Genomic DNA, 26,804 nt, shown 5'->3' with positions numbered 1-26,804 from the left:
CAACAAGATAATGCTGATTGGTACACATTATGAGAGCCTTGGTAAAACTGAACAAGAAAGACAACAAAGGGTACATATGTCATCACATTTCCTTTTAAACAGTACAAAATTGTATATTGTTATTAATTCATTGGAAACAATATGTAGTTTCATCTCTAACATTGGCAATCATGTATGATTGTTTTATACGTCATGTCATGCACATACTACTGTACTGTGCTGGCTTATGATTAACTGATTAACTTAACTTAATTTTATTTTTCATTTGGATATAATAAAACAAATAAAAGGGTATACAAATATCTATGATTTAGCACACATTTTGAATTTGTTTTTATATTGGTATAATTATACAATGTACACTGGGTAAGTAAATGCGTAACATAACTTGAATGAAACACTTTTTGCACTTTACAAAAGGGGTTGGGGTTGGGGTTGGCTAGGCACACTCTAAATCTTCCCCTGACATAAGTATAATTCAAATATGATGTTTTTTATTTTAGGTAAAGGAAATAGAGAATATACTTTGGAAAGCCCTGGAAGGAAAACCATTTGAGGACATGGTGTTTCAAGAAGAGCTCTTTACCATTGAAAACAGTTTTCCATTTGAAAAGAGCGGTGCCTCTAAAATCATTCTCCAAATACAAAAATTAGTCCAGATGATGATTCTTACTTTTCCAATCAAATGGCTGCAAGTACTGCTGGAAATACAACAGTTACGAAAAGCCAAACTATATCTACCAACTTCTGAGGTTAGAATAAATATCTTTAACAAATCGATTGATGAATGTGTCTTTTAATGTTTAACATCCATTACATTTGAAGCATTAAACCCTGTTTTTCTGAGTGTTGCATTGAATGGTGTTAATTAAAGTGAAAAAAAAGCAAACTTGTTTCATTACATTTGAAATTGTGTGGGATACAAGTTTGTTATTGATAGTAATATAACAGTAATCCCTGCTTTTCTGTCTGTGTTAATTGACTGTTTATGGTGAATCTTCAACAAATGTTTATCAAACAGGAACGGTGCAATTTTAGTAGAGTACCAAGTACCAAAACAAAAGGAACATTTTTTGTTCTCTAATAATTATTAAAGTAAGTGGTGAACCTTGAGTTTACTGTTGGTTGGGAAAATTTCAGAATTCAAATCTACCCTTGTATGATAAAGTATTATGTCCTATATAAACAACCTTTCAACAACGAAATAAATGATAACATCAACAGAAAACCAGTTTGTAATTAATCAACATTTTTTTTTTTCATTACATTTTTCACCTTTTAGATTAATGATTTACTTGCTCGTTGTAAGATAACTGACAGAAAACTGTTTCTTGAGTACTTGCACGACATCGGCGAAATTCTGTTCTACCCAGATGACAAGGTCCTCAAAGAAAAAATTGTTATAGATTTGATGGGAGTAGTTGACAAGTTTAAAACAATCATCACAGTTATAGATCCCAGCATTCAGGTTAGCAAACTTCACTTCTTTGAGTGGTGTCAATCATTGGTGAATATCAGACGTAAACATTGTGGTAATTTTTTTTTTCTGTGATGAATTTAGCTGTAAAAATGTAATATCTGCCACACAGAGAACGAAATTATACCTTATTAATTCTATTATATTCTAATACTAAAATATGTGCTTGTAAACATATTACTGTACCACTCCCATTAAGGGAAGACAACAAAGTGTCCCCTTAATAGAGGTTAGCCATGGTGTTAATCTGCCTCTCATTCATTTCACAAGTAAGTTTTAATAAGGTTTAAGGGAAGACCCAACAAAGTGTCTCCTTAATATAGGTTAGCCATGGTCTTAATTTGTCTCTCATTCAATTCACAAGTAAGTTTTAATAAGGTTTAAGGGAAGACTCAACAAAGTGTCCCCTTAATAGGGGTTAGCCATGGTGTTAATCTGCCTCTCATTTATTTCACCAGTAAGTTTCAATAAGGTTTAAGGGAAGACCCAACAAAGTGTCTCCTTAATAGAGGTTAGCTATGGTGTTAATCTGCCTCTCATTCATTTCACAAGTAAGTTTCAATAAGGTTTAAGGGAAGACCCAACAAAGTGTCCCCTTAATAGAGGTTAGCCATGGTGTTAATCTGCCTCTCATTCATTTCACAAGTAAGTTTCAATAAGGTTTAAGGGAAGACCCAACAAAGTGTCCCCTTAATAGAGGTTAGCCATGGTGTTAATCTGCCTCTCATTCATTTCACAAGTAAGTTTCAATAAGGTGTAAGGGAAGACCCAACAAAGTGTCCCCTTAATAGAGGTTAGCTGTGGTGGTAATCTGCCTCTCATTCATTTCACAAGTAAGTTTTAATAAGGTTTAAGAGAAGACCCAACAAAGTGTCCCCTTATTAGAGGTTAGCTGTGGTGTTAATCTGCCTCTCATTCATTTCACAAGTTTTAATAAGGTTTAAGGGAAGACTCAACAAAGTGTCTCCTTAATAGAGGTTAGCCATGGTGTTAATCTGCCTCTCATTCATTTCACAAGTAAGTTTCAACCCAGCTAACAATTTAACGTTCAAATAACGTTAGCTAAATATTACTGTTCAATCTTTGAATGTTTGAAATAACGTTCAAATAACATGTGGACCCTTTGTGACGTCCGGAGAACGTCATAACTGACGTTATAAGGTTTTCCCAAAGGAGAGGTTCTACTGACCAGAAGAATAATAATTACTTTGTTGCATTAACAAATTACACTTTTGTGCTTTTATTTTTTTTTAGCCATCTCTGAAACAACTTTGGAGAAATTTAAACGAGGGTAAATTAGATGAAAAACTGTTGCGGCATATTTGGAAGGATGAGTCAGATGAGATGATTGACTTCTTTGTGTCTCTAATGCAAACCTTTGGGTTAATGTGTGAAAAAAGGAGTCTAGAGGTATATTTACATTTTATTTAAAATTTTAGTTTAATTATTTTTTCATATATTCTATCTAATACTCATGTTCCATTTTTGTTTCTATAGAATGTTGGACGAATGTTCTATGTTCTTTCACGCCTAAAGCCCCAACATGATGATACAAAGGCTGCTGAATATGAAGAGAAGCGTGCTATTTCTCTCTTTCATGACTTTGATGGCTACCTTCCAGATGATCTCTTCCAACGTGTTGCAACTAAATTTATTGAGGAATTTCAAATAGAAGATGTTGAGCCTGCATTGTATTATGAGCATGTAGAACTGAATGTTGATGGCCATCATCTTGTGCTTCTAAATGTTGCTACTATTAACAACCGCCGTTTGTTCCAGGTAAAATAATAATATTTAATAGTTCTATTCAAAAGTGATTTATTTCGACCAAAAGACAATTAGGTAAAAAAACAATAATGACAAATTCAAATTTAAACAAAAATAGGGACTTTTAGATTTGAATAAAAATGTTTAAAGGATTGATTTGTTTATTTGTAATTGCAGACAACAATTGTCAGAACGACAATCATGAACACAGAATCAGGAAGCAGCTCTCCTGAAGATGATGATCCACAACCTAGCATCTGTAAGAAGGTAAGCTATATAGTACCAAACAAACTAAACATTCTACACTTTATTTAGAATTACCTCCAACTTATTGTTGCTTTTACATCTTTCACAAGCACAATTCTATTTACACAATTAGCCAATAGAAATACTCATATATGCCTTTTAATTTGTTCCTTTTTACTTGTTATTGCATTACTGTTACAACTTTATTTAAAAAAAAATATTTTTCAGGTGCTTAGTTTCCTTCAAAAAGAATTACACTTTTTGAGTGAGAGGAATGCACATGGTGTTAAAGTAAAGATGTACATCCCTTGTGTGTGTGCTTCAAAAGGTGAACATACTCATATGCATGTTGTGCGCAAATTTGACAAAGATGTGTTGCCATGTGGAAGCAGAGGAATGGAAGTGAAACGTTACCGTAATCTGTTTGGAGACAATGTCCTATCAAAGGGTAAATTATTATGTGTGTTTTTATTTTTTAAGATCGCATGAAGCCTAGGTAGGATGTTGACGAAAAATGAATAATATATACAATCTTGCAATAATGCAATGTTATTTTTCTCTAGGGGAAAACTACAAAATCACTTTAACGGATTTGTAGAAATTTAACACAAAAAATGAACACATACTTACCAATATTTGTTCCTTTCCAAAATGTCAGATATACGTGTATATATCAAATAACTTATAGTATTATGCCCTAAAAAATGCTGTTTCAACTGATAGATGTATTTTTGGGCAAAGTTCATTTCTCTATTTGTTACTATGCCTTGAGACCCTATGTATGTATCCATTTGTGTCTGTACACATTAGAAGCTAGATAAAATTAAAAGATTTACAGTATGCATTTTTTATGATTTTCAATTCATAGTGAAAGCCTAAATATTCTGTTATTATTTAACTCTTTTTTTCCAGAGGAGTCCATTGAAGACAAGTATGTGAATAACATTGGTAAATATGACTTTCACAGATACAGACGTATTTCGTATCATAATATATATATTAAATACACTTCTACTAGTAAGCAACTACTACATAGGCATTGGATACAATCAAAAATCTATTTGCAAATCTTATGATTTTTATATTTTTACATCTGTTATTGAAATAGAATTAATATCACTTTCATAAGCATACACTGTTAGTACCTATAGTTGATGAGGAATATGATACCACTCAATGTAAATGGCATAATTGTTTCAAAATATTACTCTTTTTTCTACATATGACAATATAGTATTGTTTACACATTAGTACAGCAATTAGTACATTCTGGAAGCCTTGATTGAACCTTATTTTTGTATTATTATATGTAGCCTTATTGCTTATTATGTTTTAAAAACATTGTTTGTTTGAACTTTTGAGACAGATCCATGTAAAATAAAAAGAAAAATGTAAACATTTTTTTTTTAATCATAGACTGTGTGGATGACCTTACTATTGAAAATGTGTCTACAGAGATGGATCTTTCCTGTAGACGATTTGGTGTTCGTTTGGGGCTTACATGGTCTACAGTGAATGCTATTTTTGATAATGAAAAGCAGGCAGATAAAGCTACAGCAAACATGCTGAAACGTTGGAGAAGCGGCATTGGTAGTGACCTTAATCAGCAACAAGTATTGTGCACCGCACTAAGGCAGCATGATCGTAATGATCTTGCTGATCTGCTGTTTCAGAAATACATTGACGATGAAATACCCAAGGTTATCAAACCTTCAGGTATATAGCATTATATTGTGATTCCTGCCATTAAATAGTATAAAAATAATGATTGTTTATAAGTACAATGTACAAATAATTTATGAGGTGAAAATATATAAAATTTTCATCTTTCACCTAAGAAAATATTTTTACTATTTTACAAATATAAAACATTGCTTTTTAACACACCTACTTTTAATGAAAGGTAAGGCCTAAATCATTCAAATGGTTGATCCAACGTGGTCATTCAACTACAACCTAGCCTCTTGTAACTTGTGGTTGCTCACTCACCGTGTAACAAAAACAAACGTGCAAAACTAAATTGCATTCTTGTGCACATATATCAACATTGCACTCTCAATGACGTCATTAAAAGAGCATTAGCACATTTTAATAACATATAACTCACAATTCTCCAAATGGATTGTTTGTATTAATATTTTTATTTAAATTTGTTAATTGATACAATATTATGTTTATTTTCTATGGACAAATGATTCCGAAATAAAAGATTGAATGGAATTGTGAGTTGAGTTTTAATTGAAACTGAACTCATTATCTTAACGCCTTTATTATTTCACAGCTCGTTTTGATGATCAAGATCTACTGTTCATCTGTGACAATTTAGGTCAACATTGGAGAAAATTAGCAGTGCGCCTTGGAATTAAATGGGATGTTATCAGTAATATCACAGGTAAAAACAGACATGATGAAGATGACATAATGGTAGTCCTGGTTAAGTGGAGAGGTAGACAAAGAGCAGCACATCAAATACCTACAATGATCAAGGCTTTAAAACAACAAGGACGTGTTGATTTAGCTGATAGCCTGTGTACAAGACATGGATACAAAGATGATGTCAGTTCAGAAGTTCCAATGTTTACAGACCAATCAGGACAAGGTGGGTAATGATTATTATTCTTAATATGTTATTGTAACTATATACCTGATTATTTTTTTTTTATTTACTTTTTATAAGATTGTTGAGAGATGGACAAACATGATTAAATATTACATTTTGGTTTTTTTTAATTCAAGTATTAAAATTTTTGTTTTCATTATTAATAATTGTATATAACATACACGATCAAAATTGTTTTAATTAAATGTATTTTTACAGGATGCTTAACAGACTTGGACTTCCTGATAATTTCTGAGAAGATGACAGATTGGAAGAATTTCTGTAGGCATCTTGGTATTGCTGATGTTGAGCTATTACAAAATGAGAGGTTTTCAGCGCTGACTGTAGAAGCAACTATTGAATCACTGGTACAATGGCGATGTAAGCAAGGAAGAGATGTGAACCAACGAGAGGAAGTAATAAAAGCCTTAAGAGCAGTTGAGAGAATGGATATTGTAGAGTTACTAGAAACAGTCTATTGAGAACAGTAGACCATATGAACTGTAGTTGTATGGTAACTGAGTTCAACAAATAAACAATTTGTATGAACAATAGGAGATACATAGTTAATAAAGGACAATCAAGAAGATCTATTGAAACAATGTTTTTAAAAGTGCAAAATCTTTAAACTATGTCTTAATAGACCAAAAGAATACAAGTACTCTAATATAGGTCAAGTACCCAAACGTGAATGACAAAATATTTTTATATTTGTATGTATTTTTGAATCTGGTTAAATCTTGATTGTTATTGATAATATATAATGATGCCATTAAGGCAGTATTCCAATTTTGGACATAGGAGTAGAACAAATAGACAGCAGGACACTACAGGTTGCTTAATCAATCAACAGCCTGGACTCTTCTCAAGTGTGTATAGTTGCTCAATCTCCATCTAACATAAAACTGAATTGCAGTGCCATACTGTAGTACATTTAGTTAATGTCATATGACCCACAATTGTCCAATCAAATTGTTATAAAACAAATGTATTATATTTGTGCAGTGGAACAAATGAACATGTTGAATTTAATTAGAGGGACTGAATTATCCTAAATTATTTGTTGTTGAATTCAATTAGAGGTACTGAATTATCCTAAATTATTTGTTGTTGAATTCAATTAGAGGTACTGAATTATCCTAAATTATTTGTTGTTGAATTCAATTAGAGGGACTGAATTATCCTAAATTATTTGTTGTTGAATTCAATTAGAGGTACTGAATTATCCTAAATTATTTGTTGTTGAATTCAATTAGAGGTACTGAATTATCCTAAATTATTTGTTGTTGAATTCAATTAGAGGGACTGAATTATCCTAAATTATTTGTTGTTGAATTCAATTAGAGGTACTGAATTATCCTAAATTATTTGTTGTTGAATTCAATTAGAGGGACTGAATTATCCTAAATTATTTGTTGTTGAATTTAATTAGAGGTACTGAATTATCCTAAATTATTTGTTGTTGAATTTAATTAGAGGGACTGAATTATCCTAAATTATTTGTTGTTGAATTTAATTAGAGGTACTGAATTATCCTAAATTATTTGTTGTTGAATTCAATTAGAGGTACTGAATTATCCTAAATTATTTGTTGTTGAATTTAATTAGAGGGACTGAATTATCCTAAATTATTTGTTGTTGAATTCAATTAGAGGTACTGAATTATCCTACATTATTTGCATTGTTTATTTTGATGTCTTGACACATTAAACTGAGTGCCAATGATATATAGTGTGCATCATAAGCATCAATATTATGATTATCAAACTGTGCCAATGATATATAGTGTGTGCATCATAAGCATCAATATTATGATTATCAATATTATTATGATTAGTACTTGGTATAACAATTGGGATTACAAAACCACATGTTTTAAAATAATTTTTAATCAGAAGATAATTCTAACTGTCAAAAGATGGTGTGTACTCTGTACACCAAAAACATGATCAGCTGCTGTCTAGTGTGTGTGACTGATCAACAGGCCTCTGAAAACCTAAAACAGAATGGTTCCTTTCTCCCCATTCATCACCAAAATAAAAGATATTTTTACTGGCCATACAGATGCCTCCAATCAGTCAAAATCACATCCACAGCGTGACGTGGCTTGACTCGTGTTTTCTAGAAAAAATATGTTATATTATGATGAACTGTGCAATAAGTAATTGACTGTTGTAGGACTTTCTGTAACTGGGTTTTTTTTGTATATATATGGTCCATGTCTACGATGAGTATTTTGTGCTTTGGTGGCTATGGCTAGTGTTAGTGGCTTACCCAAAATTTCACATGGGAAATATGTGTAAACCCACATTAGCAATACTTGAACATTAACATTCATAATTTAATATATTTCATTGGTATATCTTTTTTTATCTTTATCTACTAAATTAAAAGCTACTAAGACTAAAATTGTAAACTTATCAAGATAAGTCTTGTAAAGATAAAGTACAATGTTGTGGTGTATGCATTAATCACTGCTGATGATTGAAACTTCAAAAATATACATTTATTTGTAGAGTTACTACATAAATACATATTTCATATTTTATTTTAATAAATGATATACAATATTGTTAACTTTTTTGTATTGTATTTTTGTTTGTTTATTTTCTTTTAAATCTCAACGTGACCAATAGGGTAAAAAAGAATTTAATAGAAAAAGAACACAACATTGAAATCTGAAAATCACAAATCATATTCCTGAGAATTAGTTTTATTTACTAAAAGTATATTGTTAGTTTTACATGATTTGTTTATAATAAAATTTAATATTAGGATAATTTCATATTCATAAAGTTTACTCATGCATGAAAGCAAAATCAAAGATGACAGAGCTCCATAAAGACTCTGAATTCTTGTTGTTTGTATACAATGGTACAAATATATAAACAATTGAAAATTCTATTACTGCAATCTGAAACAGCAAAATTACATGACTGAGAACATCTTTCTTTCTTTGTCATCGATCTTCATTTGTCTTTGAACCATACAGTAGACCATTTTGCAGCGTTTGAGACTAAAGGTTATAGCCTAACTGGACCATGATACAGCAAACCAAGTAACACAATACCAAAAGCTATATCAACTGCAGGAGTTGTTGCAACTTGCACAAACTTGTTAATGATGGTAGTAGTTCCTTGATTTACAGGCTCCTCCTCAACACGTCTACCATTCTGGTGCTCACTAACTATTGGTTTATGTGTACCACATTGTTCATTTGAGCTCTTTTGAGATATTTCATCCCCATCTTTCTTTTGTTCAATGTTGACTATTGTATTTCCTTCACTTCTACCACTATTACAGTTCAGGTTACCGTTTTCATGAAATTGTATTCTATAATTGTTATTTACATTTTCTGGTTCTTCAATTTCATTGAAGCTCTTATCGGTAAAGTTATCTCTCTTGTCTTGATCTTCAACTTCTTTACTGGTAAACTTATCTCTCTTGTCTTCAACTTCTTTGGTGCCTTTACTGGTAAACTTATCTCTCTTGTCTTCAATTTCTTTGGTGCCATTGCTTGAACTAATCACTGACAGGTTACTGTCATGAGGTTCATTATCCAGTGATACTGCTGACAGTATACCTTCTGTTAATATGCTATTGTTTTGTTGTGATTGTTCATCATTGCATTCTTGCACATCAGAATCAGCAAACTGGTAAAAATAAATGTTAAATTGTATTAAATTGTATCAAGAAAAAAAAATATTAGATTAAAAATCATAAACTGAATGTTTATGATTTGAATACGGAGAATATTTCATGAAAATTAACTGATTGACCATTTAATGAGGCGGAACCAAGCACAGGCAATCTCTCAGTAAAGAAAATTGCGAGTTTTAAGTAAAGGCCTACCTCGTCTGAATTCAATTCATTTAATTGTTCATCTAACTTGCGTTGGTGTAAACGAATTGAATATCCAATCATAGCATACTGTATGACACGTGCTGCCTCATGTCGTCTCTTTACATCTTCTCTCACCTTCCAGCCTCTAAAACCTACAACATATCAATTCTAATTAGTGACAATTAGTGGCTTGGTTTGGTAACACCATGATGCCTGCAAGATATTTGTCAAAACACTATTACAATCAATACCTGCTTGAATGATGACCACAGCTGCCTCTTGTTTACTTTTGGTTGCCAGGATCTTCCTCCACCACATCTGTATTACACCAGCACTTAAATTGAATTCCTTCAATCTTGCAACTTCAAGTTTATCCAACTAAATGAAAAATAACGGAATATAATAATACAATGATGCAGATTCTTACTTACTTTTTTACACTGACAAGCTATAAACTAAAAGCTAAAAGTATTATAATTTGGTGCTACAACTTTTTCATAATGTTATAAGATTGGAATTTTACTGATTTTCAATGACTTACACACATTTAACTGGGTAATAATTTTTAATAAAATGGTATTTTTTAAATTGTGTCAAATTAATTGTTATTTTCTTTTTTATATTTATATACTTTTTTTAAAAAGAAAAATGCCTCAATTTTAAATAATTATTTAGTTAATTTTGGTGAATTTCCTATCTTATACTACAAAATTATTCCTGTAGCACTACTATTAAAAATAAAGGTTTATTTTACGAGTTACGACACTCATTCAGCTCTACTGCAAAGGTTTATTTTATACAGATATTGCCTGCTTAGAGGTGAAATTTAAAAATTGACATCCCCGAGGGAATGATATTTTTCTTGAGGAACTAAATATTACATCTGTTATATTTAAATATGTAGCAAAGTGTAAGTAGACTTGGCTGGGTCGGCTAGCCTAAGTAATAAGACTGCCTAGTTCACCTTACCTTGGCGAAAAATGACCGTATAAAGTCAAATAATTGCTAATGATTCCTTTGCCATAAAATATTCACTTAAACTAATTAAAATTTTATTTATTCTACTGCAAATATAAAATAATTAAATTATTATTAAACTACTTTTAAGTACCTGTCCCTCTCTTAGGAATATCTTTGTTTTTCCAAACAAAAAGCTTTTCATTTTATTTTCTTTGTCTGCTTCAGCTAAAACCAGATTCGTAATAACAGCACATTTACTTTTTGTATCCAAATCTTTTACATCTTCTGAGTTTGACATTATTAATAATTCATACCTCTTAAGAAAATCACTGTACAACATTCTATAAGAAAAATGTCGTTATCGTTCAGAATCAAGTATAACAAACAACACACACACACATAAATTCTATATCGCCCGGTGATATACTGAAATTTAATTAATTAATTTGAAACGATGAAGATGAGGAAATCTGTGAGAATGAGAAAAAGTCTCCCCAACCAAGATTCAAACCCGGAACCTTCTGCTTGATATGCAGATGTCCTAACCATTAGACCACTGGGGCTTTCATGGTATTGTTCAAACTCGATTAGATCGTCGTGGTACGGCGGTACAGCACTAGTCCCTCAGTTGTAGGCACACTCATCAGAGATCAAATTGATACGCCCTCATCTTTCAGTATACGTATTGTAAGTCCTAGAGCAAGCTGTTTAATTGGGATTGTAATACTGTAGTAAAAAATACAGGAAAATACAAATTACAACAAATAACATGTTTAGTGCAACCTATAAAACAATACAACACAACGATTTTAGTTTTTGCTTAATTATTCAATATCGAAAATGTTTAGCTAAGGTATCAAACGAAAACAAATAGCTGTAAGCTGACCTGGTAGGGAAGCCTGTTGCATTAATCTGAATTGTTTCAAGTTAACTTAACTAACAATGGTATTAACCAGTCATAGATGGGTACATTGTTAGTATAAAAAGAACACAAAACAATAGCTGTAAGCTGACCTGGTAGGGAAGCCTGTTGCACTGATCTCAATTGTTTCAAGTGAACTTAACTAACAAGGGTATCAACCAGTCATAGATGGGTACATTGTTAGTATAAAAAGAACACAAAACAATAGCTGTAAGCTGACCTGGTAGGGAAGCCTGTTGCACTGATCTCAATTGTTTCAAGTGAACTTAACTAACAAGGGCATCAACCAGTCATAGATGGGTGCATTGTTAGTATAAAAAGAACACAAAACAATAGCTGTAAGCTGACCTGGTAGGGAAGCCTGTTGCACTGATCTCAATTGTTTCAAGTGAACTTAACTAACAAGGGTATCAACCAGTCATAGATGGGTACATTGTTAGTATAAAAAGAAAACAAAACAATAGCTGTAAGCTGACCTGGTAGGGAAGCCTGTTGCACTGATCTCAATTGTTTCAAGTGAACTTAACTAACAAGGGTATCAACCAGTCATAGATGGGTACATTGTTAGTATAAAAAGAACACAAAACAATAACTTTAAGCTGACCTGGTAGGGAAGCCCGTAGGACTAATCTGGGTTGTTTCAAGTGAACTTAACTAACAAGGGTATCAACCAGTCATAGATGGGTGCATTGTTAGTATAAAAAGAACACAAAACAATAGCTGTAAGCTGACCTGGTAGGGAAGTCTGTTGCACTGATCTCAATTGTTTCAAGTGAACTTAACTAACAAGGGTATCAACCAGTCATAGTTGGGTGCATTGTTAGTATAAAAAGAACACAAAACAATAGCTGTAAGCTGACCTGGTAGGGAAGCCTGTTGCACTGATCTCAATTGTTTCAAGTGAACTTAACTAACAAGGGTATCAACCAGTCATAGATGGGTGCATTGTTAGTATAAAAAGAACACAAAACAATAGCTGTAAGTTGACCTGGTAGGGAAGCCTGTTGCACTGATCTGAATTGTTTCAAGTGAACTTAACTAACAAGGGTATCAACCAGTCATAGTTGGGTGCATTGTTAGTATAAAAAGAACACAAAACAATAGCTGTAAGCTGACCTGGTAGGGAAGCCTGTTGCACTGATCTCAATTGTTTCAAGTGAACTTAACTAACAAGGGTATCAACCAGTCATAGATGGGTGCATTGTTAGTATAAAAAGAACACAAAACAATAGCTGTAAGCTGACCTGGTAGGGAAGCCTGTTGCACTGATCTCAATTGTTTCAAGTGAACTTAACTAACAAGGGTATCAACCAGTCATAGATGGGTGCATTGTTAGTATAAAAAGAACACAAAACAATATCTGTAAGTTGACCTGGTAGGGAAGCCTGTTGCACTGATCTGAATTGTTTCAAGTGAACTTAACTAACAAGGGTATCAACCAGTCATAGATGGGTGCATTGTTAGTATAAAAAGAACACAAAACAATTATAGTTGTAAGCTGACCTGGTAGGGAAGCCTGTTGCACTAATCTCAATTGTTTCAATTGAACTTAACTAACTAGGGTATCAACCAGTCATAGATGGGTGCATTGTTAGTATAAAAAGAACACAAAACAATTATAGTTGTAAGCTGACCTGGTAGGGAAGCCTGTTGCACTAATCTGAATTGTTTCAAGTGAACTTAACTAACAAGGGTATCAACCAGTCATAGATGGGCGCAAAGTTTAGTATAAAACGAACACAAAACAATAGCTGTAAGCTGACCTGGTAGGGAAGCCTGTTGCACTGATCTCAATTGTTTCAAGTGAACTTAACTAACAAGGGTATCAACCAGTCATAGATGGGTGCATTGTTAGTATAAAAAGAACACAAAACAATAGCTGTAAGCTGACCTGGTAGGGAAGCCTGTTGCACTGATCTCAATTGTTTCAAGTGAACTTAACTAACAAGGGCATCAACCAGTCATAGATGGGTACATTGTTAGTATAAAAAGAACACAAAACAATAGATGTAAGCTGAACTGGTAGGAAAGCCTGTTGCACTGATCTCAATTGTTTCAAGTTAACTTAACTAACAAGGGTATCAACAAGTCATAGATGGGTGCATTGTTAGTATAAAAAGACACAAAACAATAGCTGTAAGCTGACCTGGTAGGGAAGCCTGTTGCACTAATCTGAATTGTTTCAAGTGAACTTAACTAACAAGGGTATCAACCAGTCATAGATGGATGCACTGTTAGTATAAAAAGAACACACAACAATAGCTGTAAGCTAACCTGGTAGGGAAGCCTGTTGCACTAATCTGAATTGTTTCAAGAACACCGCAAGCACGTAGTTGATTTATAACATGAACGTTATCAAAGCTGTCTGGTTGACACTCAAGACTTGGTTTGATACAGCGGATGTAGTGAGGTGTTGTTTCATGTAAAGTAGCCATAAGACTGTCCAATGAATTCTAAGATATAAGATACAATTGTTAGATTGTTACCCCGAAGATTACATGTAAAAACTAAATGGTATCAACCAAAATAAGTATAGTAAATACAAAATGGATTGAGGAAATATGTCTGATAATCAAAAAATAAAATATCTGGCATATATTATAAGTTACATTTTCAACAGAAGTAAAAAAAAAATTGGGAAGCAATAATTTGAGTGATCTTGCAGATGTTTATTTGATTTATTTCAGCATCATAAAAACAATTTACAGATAAATTATAATTAATATAATATACAGGAAACAAAATATCGAAACATCAACAATATACAAAAACATGGATGCTGAGGAAAACCCATAAAAGTCCTTGTTTCCCTGTTTCTCCTCTTTCAAGAAAAAAAATGGTCAAGAAAGCAAAAACAACAACAAAGCAAAAAACCTAAAGCAAGAGCTTGGTCTTGAAGGTATTTTTTTAATTGATGTTCCATACTAAATTCATCAAGATTCTAAATTAAGTTTTGTATGAGTTTAGGATTCTGTACCTTAAATTTTGATACCACTGTGGAAGTAGTCTTTTTGCCTTTTGTTTTACTTGGACTCTGAAAAAAAAATCATAAAATTAACCTATTTTAGGTTAAACAGAACTATTGACATAACTGACAAGATGGCATTATAAATATCACACATTTATTCTGCATTATTCTTTGTTTAAAAGTTTCATGATGTAACATTGATGAAGACAGAACTTAAAAAGCAATGGTATAGTGTTAGTCACTACATTGTTAGTTTGATGATAGTATGGTGTTAGTATAGTGTTACTATGGTGTTTAAAAACAAATGACCAGATCAATCACCTGTAAACTGGTAACATTAGCATCAACTAGTTGTTGCACAAACTTCTTGCTGCTCATTCTAAGCAAATCTACAAGTTCTGCTGGAATACCATCCTAAAAACATCAAATGATACACAACAGATTAATTAGTAAATGAACATTCACCTGTGTACACTGCACATTAAATCTAATGAGCAAATATAATGTAATAGCAATATAAGGTTTCCATTCGAGGTAAATATTAAAAATTATTATTATTAAAAAATAGCTATGATAATTGGGTAGGAGGGCAAGATGGTAAATTGATTGTTCTTAACTTGATGCAATTGTAATAATGGAGAGGATGTGTGGTTAAATAGGTTGAAACAATCTTGTCGTTTTCTAAATATAATTTTGTTAGTGAACCAATTGTTATTTTGATATAAAACCAGAGAACACGTACTCCAGACTGTGGTATTTATTTTCAGTTATAAGATTATGAGAAATAAGTTTAAACGAAGCAGATGCACTATTCCATAATTGTAATGCTTTGAGAAACTATTTATGACCTTCTAACCCCCTTTTATGTGAATATACTGTAAAACTGGCTTTCAGTTTTAAGTATATTACCTTATTCTTTTCAATTAGACCATCCACTTGGTACGTAACTTTCTCTGCATAGTGATGCACAACAAAAGCTGGTGATGTCACTGACATGTGTGCACGAGATACGTTTGCACTGCTGATAGTGTCATGAAGAAACTCACAAAATGAACTTGGATCTGAATGTCTGTTTAACTTGCATTGCTATAAACAAGATAAACTTGCAATTAGTTCATAGAAAGTAAATGACATAATAACATGATTGTGATCCTTAGATGGACAGTCTCCACTAAGCACAACAACTTATAGTTTGAAACTGGTTGTGGTGCTACTGTACTTAACTTGAAATCACTGGGCATAAGGTCACTCACCATCACTGATGTGCAGCAGGTGAATATTTTTAAATTGGGGTTAAGCTTGAGGTGCAAAAGTACATCAGCACCAGGTTTTCTAGTGTAAACTAGGCTCAAAAGTCCATTGTTTATCTTCTTACAAACTACAGTTTATTTTTATGGAAAGACAAACTATGGTTTGTAAGACAAACTATGCCTGTCTGGTAAAAACCACTGTTTCTCAAAATGTCAAATTCAAAATAGGAAGGAGTTATTATTATACGACGTACCGTACTACGATTGAGAAAGGCGAATTCTCAATACATCTTTTTTTACAGCAGCTTATCTTTCAATAAAAAGACAAACTACAGAATACAGGTCTTTTCCAACCATAATTGGCGAAAAACTATGACAAATTATTTTTTGTATTTTGCTGTGGAATAGCAACACTTACTTGATTCATAAGTGCAAATATACTGATGTTGCCTTCAATAATATCAAGACATGTTTTATTGTCAGTAAAGTCTTCAAATTTCCATGGAATTCCCTCAGATTGACAGTCATCCTAGAATAATACAAACATGGCTGTTTAATCAGCAGTATAATTATGTTTATAAATTATCACTGTTAGATAAAAAAAGTGAATGATAATTCTCATAAACTTTAATTATTATTGTTATCTTAATTATTTTATATTGTATTATAATTATACTAGTATTTTGATATTTTTTTTACAAGATTCGTTTGATATAAACTAAAAGAAGTGCCATATTATTTTTCTTCATTTTTTTTTTAATAAAAGAACTGTTGTTATTATCACTCATCATCAATAAAACACTGTTGCACCAACTGTATATTAGCATACTCTATATATAGAAAATAAGTTTGTTGGAATACCTGTTCTGCTTTGAGGAAGTTGTGCACAAAATGTTGCTGAAGCTTCTCATTTGCATAATTTATGCATAATTGCTCCAAACTGTTAAATGAAAAACTTTCAAATCCGTAGACATCCAGTAGACCAATGTAAGACTGCCAACTCCTGGCCATGGTACTGTCATTGATGAATCCAACAAGCCAATCAAAAACTCTGAAACGTTAAAACATAATTTAGTCACAGTCTTCGAAGCTAGTTTTTTTTGTAAAACCAAAGAGGGTTGAAAACATTTTTAAATAAACAATAGGGACTTTACGAAACAGGACGGGAGGCCACAGGACGGTGCTCATGAATAATTTATGCATGAGCTTCAACAAAGTGGACAGAGCTTAGCATGAAATTCAGTCGTCGTAACTTTTTGAGGACGATAAAGTAGCCATTTTCCCATTTATCGAGAACGACTAGAAATAATGTACATACAACCTTAAATATACAGTTCAAATTACACTTAAAAGTGGAATTTTCAAAACTCTGAATAATATTTGAACTTCTAATTTAATTGTTTAACGAAATACCATTTTTATTGGATTAAAATGGCTGTCTTAAAGCAATACATTTTGCGTGGAGTTTTGAATGCGAGGCTACTAGCTAGGAAGGCTAGGCCTATGCTGTATCACAAGCAATTCAGAAGAGCGCGCCGCAAGTCTGGGGAGGGACAGAGATACTGCCGGTCGTCATCATCTTCAAGCAAAAGGGTGCATAACTAATAAAACGGTTATGTCGACTGTTTATGATTTTACGCTCTAGCGAACACAGGATATTCGTCGTCCTCCCCTAACCGTCCTGTTTGTAAAGTCCCTATTCCCTCAAGAGAGTAGGCAGAAAAAGACAAGACAGAAAGAGACTAGGCAGAAAAGGTCAAACTGAACAAAAGTCAGTAAAAAAAGGCAAGGCAGAAAGAGACTAGGTAGAAAAGCCAAACAGAAAGAGAGTCAATAGAAAAACGCAAGTCAGAAAGAGAGTCAGTAGAAAAAGGCGAGGCAGAAAGAGAGTAGGCACAAAAGGCAAGACAGAAAGATAGTAGGCAGAAAAATACAAGATAGAAAGGAAGTAAGCAGAAAAAGACAAGACATAAACAGAGTAGGTAGAAAAAGACAAGACAGAAAGAGACTAGGCAGAAAAAGATAAGACAGAAAGAGACTAGGCAGAAAAAGATAAGACAGAAAGAGACTAGGCAGAGAGACAAGACAGAAGGAGACTAGGCAGAAAAAGAGAAGGAAGAAAAATGGAATCGAATACTAAATTTGTATGTATGTATGTACAGCATTTTTTGTGGGTTTGTTTTGAAAGCATAATAGGCAACTTTCAAAGATTATTTTTAAAAGAGTAAGTAGGTTCCTTTCACTACAAAACAAATATTATACTTATAATGTTTGTAAATACCTGGCATAGAGTAACTTTGCAAGGCAATCTCTCCTTGTGTGACATTCATCTTTTAAGCAAGGTTTCATAAAGACACTCTTTCTACGCTTGTGAGATGCAGTGATTTGTCGGAATGCTAGACATCTAGTTAAGGCATCAACATCAAGACCAAGTAACTGTGCAGCAGCAGAGGTGTCAACTCCTGATGAAGCAACATCAATAGTACAACAATATGATATATTGAATAATTAGTAAATTAGAAAATCTTTCTTTGGCTGAAATATTTTATCAACATTTTTTGAAGATGGAGAAGAATATTAATAAGATTATTTAAGATTTTAAAATGACATAATTATTAATGATATTTTTTTATATATTTTTTGGCCAACCAATCAGAATATTAAGCTATTCCTTATGTCTGTTTTTAGTTATTTCTCATATATTATATTATGGCAGAAATAAAAACAATTTAAAAAATACTAAAAAGATATATAAACTGTTGATAGAATATTTTGAATCATAAATAAACGCCAATTTATTATAAATATAATCTATTAAAACTTAAAGGTACTTTAAGCAAACTATAAATACTGTATGCAATCTTAAAGGTCGCAACTACTTTAAGCTAAACTATAAATACTGTATGCAATCTTAAAGGTCGCAACTACTTTAAGCTAAACTATAAATACTGTATGCAATCTTAAAGGTCGCAACTAATTTAAGCTAAACTATAAATACTGTATGCAATCTTAAAGGTCACAACTACTTTAAGCTAAACTATAAATACTGTATACAATCTTAAAGGTCGCAACTACTTTAAGCTAAACTATAAATACTGTATGCAATCTTAAAGGTCGCAACTACTTTAAGCTAAACTATAAATACTGTATGCAATCTTAAAGGTCGCAACTACTTTAAGCTAAACTATAAATACTGTATGCAATCTTAAAGGTCGCAACTACTTTAAGCTAAACTATAAATACTGTATGCAATTTTAAAGGTCGCAACTACTTTAAGCTAAACTATAAATACTGTATGCAATCTTAAAGGTCGCAACTACTTTAAGCTAAACTATAAATACTTTATGCAATCTTTTTATTGGTATAATACAGAAAATAATTAAACAGCATAACCTTTATATCATTTACCTTGTTTTTCAGAATCAATTTCACATGGTCCAGTAACATCATCATCACTAATAAACTCTACATTTCCAAGATGAAGTATACCACTAAGAACCTACAAATAAACACATTTCAAATTCAATTCAATAATTCAAAAAATAGAATTATAACATTACTATTAGATTTATGTATAAAAAACACCACAGTCTATTAAAACACTTATTTATATACTACCATTTGGTTTTTCATTAAAGGCAAACCATAAATTTGTAAAAGTTGTTTTGAATCAATATACTATCATGATTGTAAAAACTAGGTAAAAGTTCACTGATGTTTACTGTCCACATGTGCTGGATTAGTTCAACCAAGGCATCTAAACACATTGCTTTGGTTCAGGTTCTACTAATAATATCACCACTAAGTTTAACCATGTTTTACCAGAGAATTTCACTCTTCCCTGGTAAAACAATGTTTATTAAGTAACCAGTTCTAATTAAGTAAAAGTTTCTTACTTTAAATAATTCTTGTTGCTGTGACCTGCTAAGTCCAACATTAGACATTGCTTGCTTTGTTACTATAAAATCTTGTTTATCTTTTTGATTACATGCACCTTCTGAATGGTTTAGTGGCACATAGTTTAAGTTGTCTGAACTCAATACATTTCCTAGTAACCAGTTCCTCATTTCCCTTTCATTTGCGCCAAACAGCATCTATGATAATTTGAAAGAAGAAATGTTAATGATATTATTAAAAAAACTAACACACTAATGAGAATAATATAAACTAATAATATATTTCATGCTTTGATAAAATTAGTAGAGTGAGTGCTTTCTTTCGCTATACTACAAAATATTACAAAGTGACAATTTTGTTCCAAGATGTTTAATATCAGTACCAGAAAGATCCTTTTCACATCTGCCTTCATTGATCTCCAGACTTATTACATGTTTTTATATTCACACGCAAACCTTGTGAAATCACGGGAGAAGTAATGTCATTGTACAGTTGTGGGTGCTATCATTAGCACAACCTCAAGTTTTTGAAAAAAAACCGTCACGCTTCGATACTTTCAAACAGGTGTACAGTCAGTTAAATACCAGGACAAAGCACACATTAGTCTGGGCTCCAGACGGAGTTTTGTAAAAATATAAATATTTTTGCACATATGGCGTTTCATACGTGTATTACTTGAGTTTGGATACTCCGTCTGGGGAAACACGCATAATAGTAGAGCAGTTAATGACATGAGGTGTGCATTTTATTACCAAAGCATGAAACTTGGCACAAAGTTTCTTTAATGTATATAGATTCAAAATATCGGGGGGTGCCAAGTGTCCAACGTCCGGTATGGCGGCCATCTTGATTTCAAAATGGCCACCATAAAAACAAAAAATGTTCATATCTTGGCAACTATACACATTAGAGACTTAATTCTGGTCTCAAATTGTTCACAAACTATATATTTCGATTTGCTGTAATAAAAATTTTCGTCCAAAAATGACCGGAAATGACGTTTCTTTTAGTTTGACCTTTGACCTCGTATTTGTATATCTCTGTAACTACTGGTCATTTTCAATCGATTTTGGTGTCATTTTGTTCAGAATAAATACATTATTTTATATTTGTAGTAATAAAACATTTTCACATAAAATGACCGGAAATACAATTTATGACCTTTGACATATATTTATTGATTTTTAATTATGTGAATATACTGTATGTGGTTTTTGTTGGTCTTAAATGCACCTAATTTTCACCTTCTGATTCGCTAAAAGTTTTAATAGTTTGACAGAGGAAATAACATACATGTTATGGAATACCGTAAAACCTCGAAAAGGTGATAGTATGAGCTTCTTTTCGAGATAGACTGTATTTGAATGTCAAATGAATAGTATGATGATCGTGTTTATATCAATATATTATTAATGACCTTACAAAGAACCCTTTATATTTCAACAATCAAGCCTCAGTTATTCTACAATTTATTGTTTTCCAAGTGGTAGGCCTATTTTGATTGCATCTTCTTTTTGTATGCTTCCTCGGTTAATATGGTCCTACCCCTCCTTCTTTGTCTGTAGATGGTCTTATACCCCACTCTTTGTCTGTGGATGGTCTTATACCCCCTTCTTTGTCTGTGGATGGTCTTATACCCCCTTCTGTGTCTGTTGATGGTATTACACCCCTTTCTTTGTGTGTGGATGGTCTTATACCCCCTTCTTTGTCTGTGGATGGTCTTACACCCCTTTCTTTGTGTGGATGGTCTTACACCCCTTTCTTTGTCTGTTGATGGTATTACACCCCCTTCTTTGTCTGTGGATGGCCTTACACCCCTTTCTTTGTCTGTTGATGGTATTACACCCCTTTCTTTGTGTGTGGATGGTCTTACACCCCCTTCTTTGTCTGTGGATGGTATTACACCCCTTTCTTTGTGTGGATGGCCTTACACCCCCTTCTTTGTCTGTGGATGGCCTTACACCCCTTTCTTTGTCTGTTGATGGTATTACACCCATTTCTTTGTCTGTGGACGGTCCTACACCCCCTTCTTTGTCTGTGGATGGTCCTACACCCTTCTTTGTCTGTGGATGGTCTTATACCCTCTTCTTTGTCTGTGGATGGTCTTATACCCCTTTTTTGTCTGTGGATGGTCTTATACCCCCTTCTTTGTCTGTGGATGGTCTTATACCCCTTCTTTGTCTGTGGATGGTCTTATACCTCTTCTTTGTCTGTGGATGGTCTTATACCATGTATCCACTAAAGATTTTGAACAATGAACACCGCCGTATTTTTGCTCTGTTGTGTCTCGTTTATTTCATTTACTTTCTCGTTTACCCCAACACAATATCCCTTTAATGATGATCACGAAGTGTTTTGGAGTGGATATGGATGCAATTGTGACAACAATTTTCACCAATCTTTGTATAAATACGTGAATTTTAGCACAATAAGCCTAGGCCGGCAGAGCGAATTTCAAAGAATAGCATTACCGGTGTGTGAAGGGGTCTGTGTAGTCAGCTGTCCAGGTCAGTATGCAAATGTTAAATGGAGCCTAGTTGAAATGGAATATACAGAGCGTTCTATGAACAACTTTGTGCAATATTTTTTCTACTATTTTACTGATGCAGTCTACATTCGATTTATTCTTGACGACGATTTTCATCCGATACCATTTTATTATTCAAAATGTGCAATAACCAGCTGTCCAGGTCAGTATGTTAAGTGGAACCAAGTCGAATTGGAACTTACACAACGTTCTATGAACAACTTTGTGCAATACTTTTTCTACTATTTTAATGATGCTGTTTACATTGACGACGATTTTCATCCGATACCTATTTATTATTCAAAATGTGCAATAACAATAACTGGCCTTACATCATTACAAGTACGAAAGAAATCGAAGTTTAAATTCCTTGGCAGGGCTGTGTCATACTATTCAAATTCGGTTAGTACTCTACGTATTTGGTCTGTTGTACTTGGAGGGGACATAGAAGTCAATCCTGGCCCGAATGCTACTAATTCGAACAACAAAAGTAGCTCTTTAAAGGTGTACTACCAAAACGTTCGTAGTGTAAAAAATAAAATGGAATCATATAAATCGGAATTGTTTAGTCACATGTGCACAAGATACATAGACGTTGTAGCATTAACTGAAACCTGGTTAAATAACACTGTAATTGATTGTGAACTGTCTTTAGATGGCTTTAATCTATATCGCAGGGACCGGCAAGAGGACAAGAGAGGCGGTGGAGTTTTACTCTTAATTAACAACAAATACAGGTCGTGTCGTCTCATTAAGTTTGAAGATGAAAGTCAAGAACTAATGTGGGTCAAAATTCAACTGTCTAGAAAAAAATGTTTAATTATTGGTATATATTATCGCCCACCATCGGCACCTAAATCTCAAATCGATCGTCTCTGTGAATCTATAAACAATGTGCAATATGAATTTCAGGGTTTCAATCATGACGTTATGTTATTAGGAGATTTTAATCTACCTGAGATAAAATGGCGTTTGAATAGTTATAATAAGTGCAATATTGTAGAATGTGAAGCCCCCGACAACTCCAATGGCAAATTTTTTATAGATAATATTTTACAGGGTAATAATTTTAATCAATTTGTATATTTTCCGACATGTGCCGATCACACTCTTGATCTTGTCTTGTGCAATACTATATGCCATGAAGTTTCATTCGGTGAAGATATTTTCACTTCTGATCACTGTGCAATAAATTTTAAATATCCTATAGAGTTTAACAAACACCTTATCAATAATGACGATCGATTGTTATATAATTTTAAGAAACTTAACAAATTAGATTTTATACAAACACTTTCTCATATTCCTTGGAATTTACTTGATCTTGCCGTTGACATTGATGAGGCAGTTAATTTATTTTATGATTTTGTTTTTGCTACTATCAAAGATCTCGTCCCTGTTTTCAGACCTAAGAGAAAACTCCCACCATGGTTTGATAATGAGCTCTACACTGCTTTGAAATCTAAAGAATCATATTTTAGAGAAAAAAAACGTAATCCAAATAGGTTAAATATTGAAAATTTTCGATTTGCTAGGTCAAATTTTAAACGACTTTGTAGATTTAAGTATCGAACCTATGTTAATTCATTATGTTGTAATTTAAGTTGTAATCCGAAACGTTTTTGGTCTTGGATAAAATCCTCAAGAAAAAATAATAACAACATTCCTTCGGAACTACATTTTAATAATCAGTCAGCTTACACTGTAAAAGACAAAGCAAACTTACTTAATCAATTTTTTTATTCTGTTTTTAGTCCTGTTAACAACGATTTGGATGTTCCTAATCTTCCTGAATATCCCATCGATTGCTTATCTAAACTTGAGTTTAATCAGGAGGTTATAGAAAAGCACATTAATGAAATTGATTCTCATAAGGCTTCAGGTAATGATGGTCTAAGTAATATTGTTTTGTCTTTAGCTGCCAAACCTCTTTCTTTCCCTTGTAAAATTTTATTTGAAAGATGCATTTCTGAGAAACGTTTTCCGATAAAATGGAAGCAAGCTAACGTGTGCCCTATCTTTAAAGCTGGTTCTAAATCTGATGTACGTAATTATAGACCGGTTTCATTGTTGCCAACTATTTCTAAAGTTTTTGAAAAAATTGTTCACGACCAAATTTTTAAACATATATCACCAGTTATTAGTGACCATCAACACGGATTTTACCCAGGAAGGTCTTGTGAAACAAATTTGTCTGTTCTGTTGTCACATGCGTATGACGCAATAAATGCAAAAGGGCAATGCGAAGTTGTATATACAGACATGGCTAAAGCCTTTGACAGGGTCTCCCATAAGTTGCTCTTGTTCAAACTTCAACAATTTTGTCTAAATCACGATTTAATTTTATTTTTTACAAGTTATTTATCGGACAGGTTTCAGAGAGTCACTTTTGATGGTAACGCGTCTGAATGGCTTCCAGTTTTATCTGGAGTGCCTCAGGGGTCTATTTTGGGGCCTCTTTTTTTCATTATGTTTATTAACGATTTTTCCTTTGTTCCTCGTCATTCTAATGTTCTTATGTTTGCTGACGATATCAAATTATTTAAGTCTATACAAACTTTAAATGATATGTTGTTGTTACAAGAAGACGTTGACAGACTCATTCACTGGTGCGACACTTGGAATATGTCAGTCAATGCCTCTAAATGCAAATCAATGTCTTTTACTCTTAAGAAAAAACCCATCTATTTTGACTTTTATATTAAGAATATTATACTTGAAAGAGTCTCTGTTCACAAAGACCTTGGTATTTTTTTAGATAGTTCATTAACCTTCTGTAAACATATTGATTTTATAGTCTCTAAATGCAATAGGCTTTTGGGTTTTCTTTGGAGACATTGCAGACATATCAACGATAAAAAGGCATTAGTTATTTTATACAAATCTTTAGTTAGGTCAAATCTTGAATTCTGCAGTGTTATTTTTAACTCTATTTCTCTTGCCCAGTCTTCTAGATTACAAAGTGTGCAGAACAAGTTTTGTCGATTTTATGTGCGTAAATTTGGTTCTATTAGTAAAGACGTTCTTATTAATTTAGCGGATAGGCGTAAATTATTTGATTTAATTTTTCTTTTTAAGGCTGTGAACTCAATTTTTCATGGTAATTTTGAAGTGTACTTTCCTATTTCTGTTCCACAATATCAATTGCGTTATCCTGCTTTATTTTCTATATCAAGAGGGAGGGTAAATATTACTAAAAATGGTTTTGTTAATCGTTTGCCTAAGTTATACCACTCACTATGTAAAATTGATGGATCTGTTGATATTTTTTTTGATTCCCTTGCTTGTTTCCGTCACAAGGTTTTGTCTAATATCAGTAATATTTAAATGTTGTCTTGTTATCTGTTGATTTTTGCTTGTATATTATATGTTATATTTTACGATCAGCCCTGTTAATGGTGACGTTTGGTCACTGTAGGGTGATGATGAAATAAAATAAAAAAAAAAAAAAAAAAATAAAAATAAAATATACCTCCTTCTTTGTCTGGATGGTCCTACACCCCCTTTCTTTGTCTGTGGACGGTCTTATACCCCTTCTGTGTCTGTGGATGGTCTTATACCCCTTTTTTGTCTGTTGATGGTATTACACCCCTTTCTTTGTCTGTTGATGGTATTACAACCCTTTCTTTGTGTGTGGATGGTTTTACACTCCTTCTTTGTCTGTGGATGGTATTACACCCCTTTCTTTGTCTGTGGATGGTCTTATACCCCTTCTTTGTCTGTGGATGGTCTTACACCCCCTTCTTTGTCTGTGGATGGTCTTACACCCCTTCTTTGTCTGTGGATGGTCCTACACCCCCTTCTTTGTCTGTGGATGGCCTTACACCCCTTTCTTTGTCTGTGGATGGCCTTACACCCCTTTCTTTGTCTGTGGATGGTCTTACACCCCCTTCTTTGTCTGTGGATGGTCTTATACCCCCTTCTTTGTCTGTTGATGGTATTACACCCCTTTCTTTGTGTGGATGGTCTTACACCTCTTTCTTTGTGTGGATGGTCTTACACCCCCTTCTTTGTCTGTGGATGGTCCTACACCCCCTTCTTTGTCTGTGGATGGCCTTACACCCCTTTCTTTGTCTGTTGATGGTATTACACCCCTTTCTTTGTGTGTGGATGGTTTTACACCCCTTCTTTGTCTGTGGACGGTCCTATACCCCCTTCTTTGTCTGTGGACGGTCTTATACCCCCTTCTTTGTCTGTGGATGGCCTTACACCCCTTTCTTTGTGTGTGGATGGCCTTACACCCCCTTCTTTGTCTGTGGATGGTATTACACCCCTTTCTTTGTGTGGATGGTCTTACACCCCTTTCTTTGTCTGTTGATGGTATTACACCCCCTTCTTTGTCTGTGGA

The 26,804-nt window shown here is 33.1% G+C and overlaps 3 protein-coding genes across 3 annotated transcripts in view; 2 read left to right on the top strand and 1 right to left on the bottom strand.

Moving 5' to 3' along the window:
- LOC144835477 (uncharacterized) overlaps positions 1 to 6,569 on the top strand; it is a 198,919-nt gene extending 192,350 nt beyond the window's left edge. Inside the window, exon 28 of the mRNA XM_078690561.1 lies at positions 6,480 to 6,569. Within this exon, the coding sequence (XP_078546687.1) occupies positions 6,480 to 6,491 (12 nt within the window). The 3' untranslated portion in view covers positions 6,492 to 6,569. The remainder of the gene's footprint in view (positions 1 to 6,479) is intronic.
- LOC144835178 (uncharacterized) lies at positions 2,979 to 4,436 on the top strand. The gene is made up of 5 exons (XM_078690237.1): positions 2,979 to 3,256; positions 3,422 to 3,511; positions 3,719 to 3,938; positions 4,054 to 4,168; positions 4,404 to 4,436. The coding sequence occupies exons 1-4, from the start codon at positions 2,987 to 2,989 to the stop codon at positions 4,086 to 4,088; spliced, it is 615 nt and encodes a 204-aa protein (XP_078546363.1). The 5' UTR covers positions 2,979 to 2,986; the 3' UTR covers positions 4,089 to 4,168; positions 4,404 to 4,436.
- A 2,212-nt stretch (positions 6,570 to 8,781) lies between the features above and the next one.
- The window catches only part of LOC144835062 (unconventional myosin-XIX-like), a 31,949-nt gene continuing 13,926 nt past the window's right edge, over positions 8,782 to 26,804 (bottom strand). Inside the window, exons 11-23 of the mRNA XM_078690078.1 lie at positions 19,929 to 20,126; positions 19,441 to 19,531; positions 18,314 to 18,494; positions 16,894 to 17,083; positions 16,451 to 16,561; positions 15,692 to 15,868; positions 15,104 to 15,196; positions 14,792 to 14,848; positions 14,089 to 14,267; positions 11,044 to 11,233; positions 10,184 to 10,310; positions 9,942 to 10,084; positions 8,782 to 9,742 (exon numbers count right to left, since the gene is read on the bottom strand). Coding sequence (XP_078546204.1) covers positions 9,113 to 9,742; positions 9,942 to 10,084; positions 10,184 to 10,310; positions 11,044 to 11,233; positions 14,089 to 14,267; positions 14,792 to 14,848; positions 15,104 to 15,196; positions 15,692 to 15,868; positions 16,451 to 16,561; positions 16,894 to 17,083; positions 18,314 to 18,494; positions 19,441 to 19,531; positions 19,929 to 20,126 — 2,367 coding nt within the window. The 3' untranslated portion in view covers positions 8,782 to 9,112. The remainder of the gene's footprint in view (positions 9,743 to 9,941; positions 10,085 to 10,183; positions 10,311 to 11,043; positions 11,234 to 14,088; positions 14,268 to 14,791; positions 14,849 to 15,103; positions 15,197 to 15,691; positions 15,869 to 16,450; positions 16,562 to 16,893; positions 17,084 to 18,313; positions 18,495 to 19,440; positions 19,532 to 19,928; positions 20,127 to 26,804) is intronic.

This window comes from Antedon bifida, chromosome 2 (assembly GCF_963402885.1).
Source record: "Antedon bifida chromosome 2, ecAntBifi1.1, whole genome shotgun sequence".
NCBI classification, from domain to species: domain Eukaryota; kingdom Metazoa; phylum Echinodermata; class Crinoidea; order Comatulida; family Antedonidae; genus Antedon; species Antedon bifida.
This window is presented reverse-complemented; position numbering and strand designations above follow the sequence as displayed.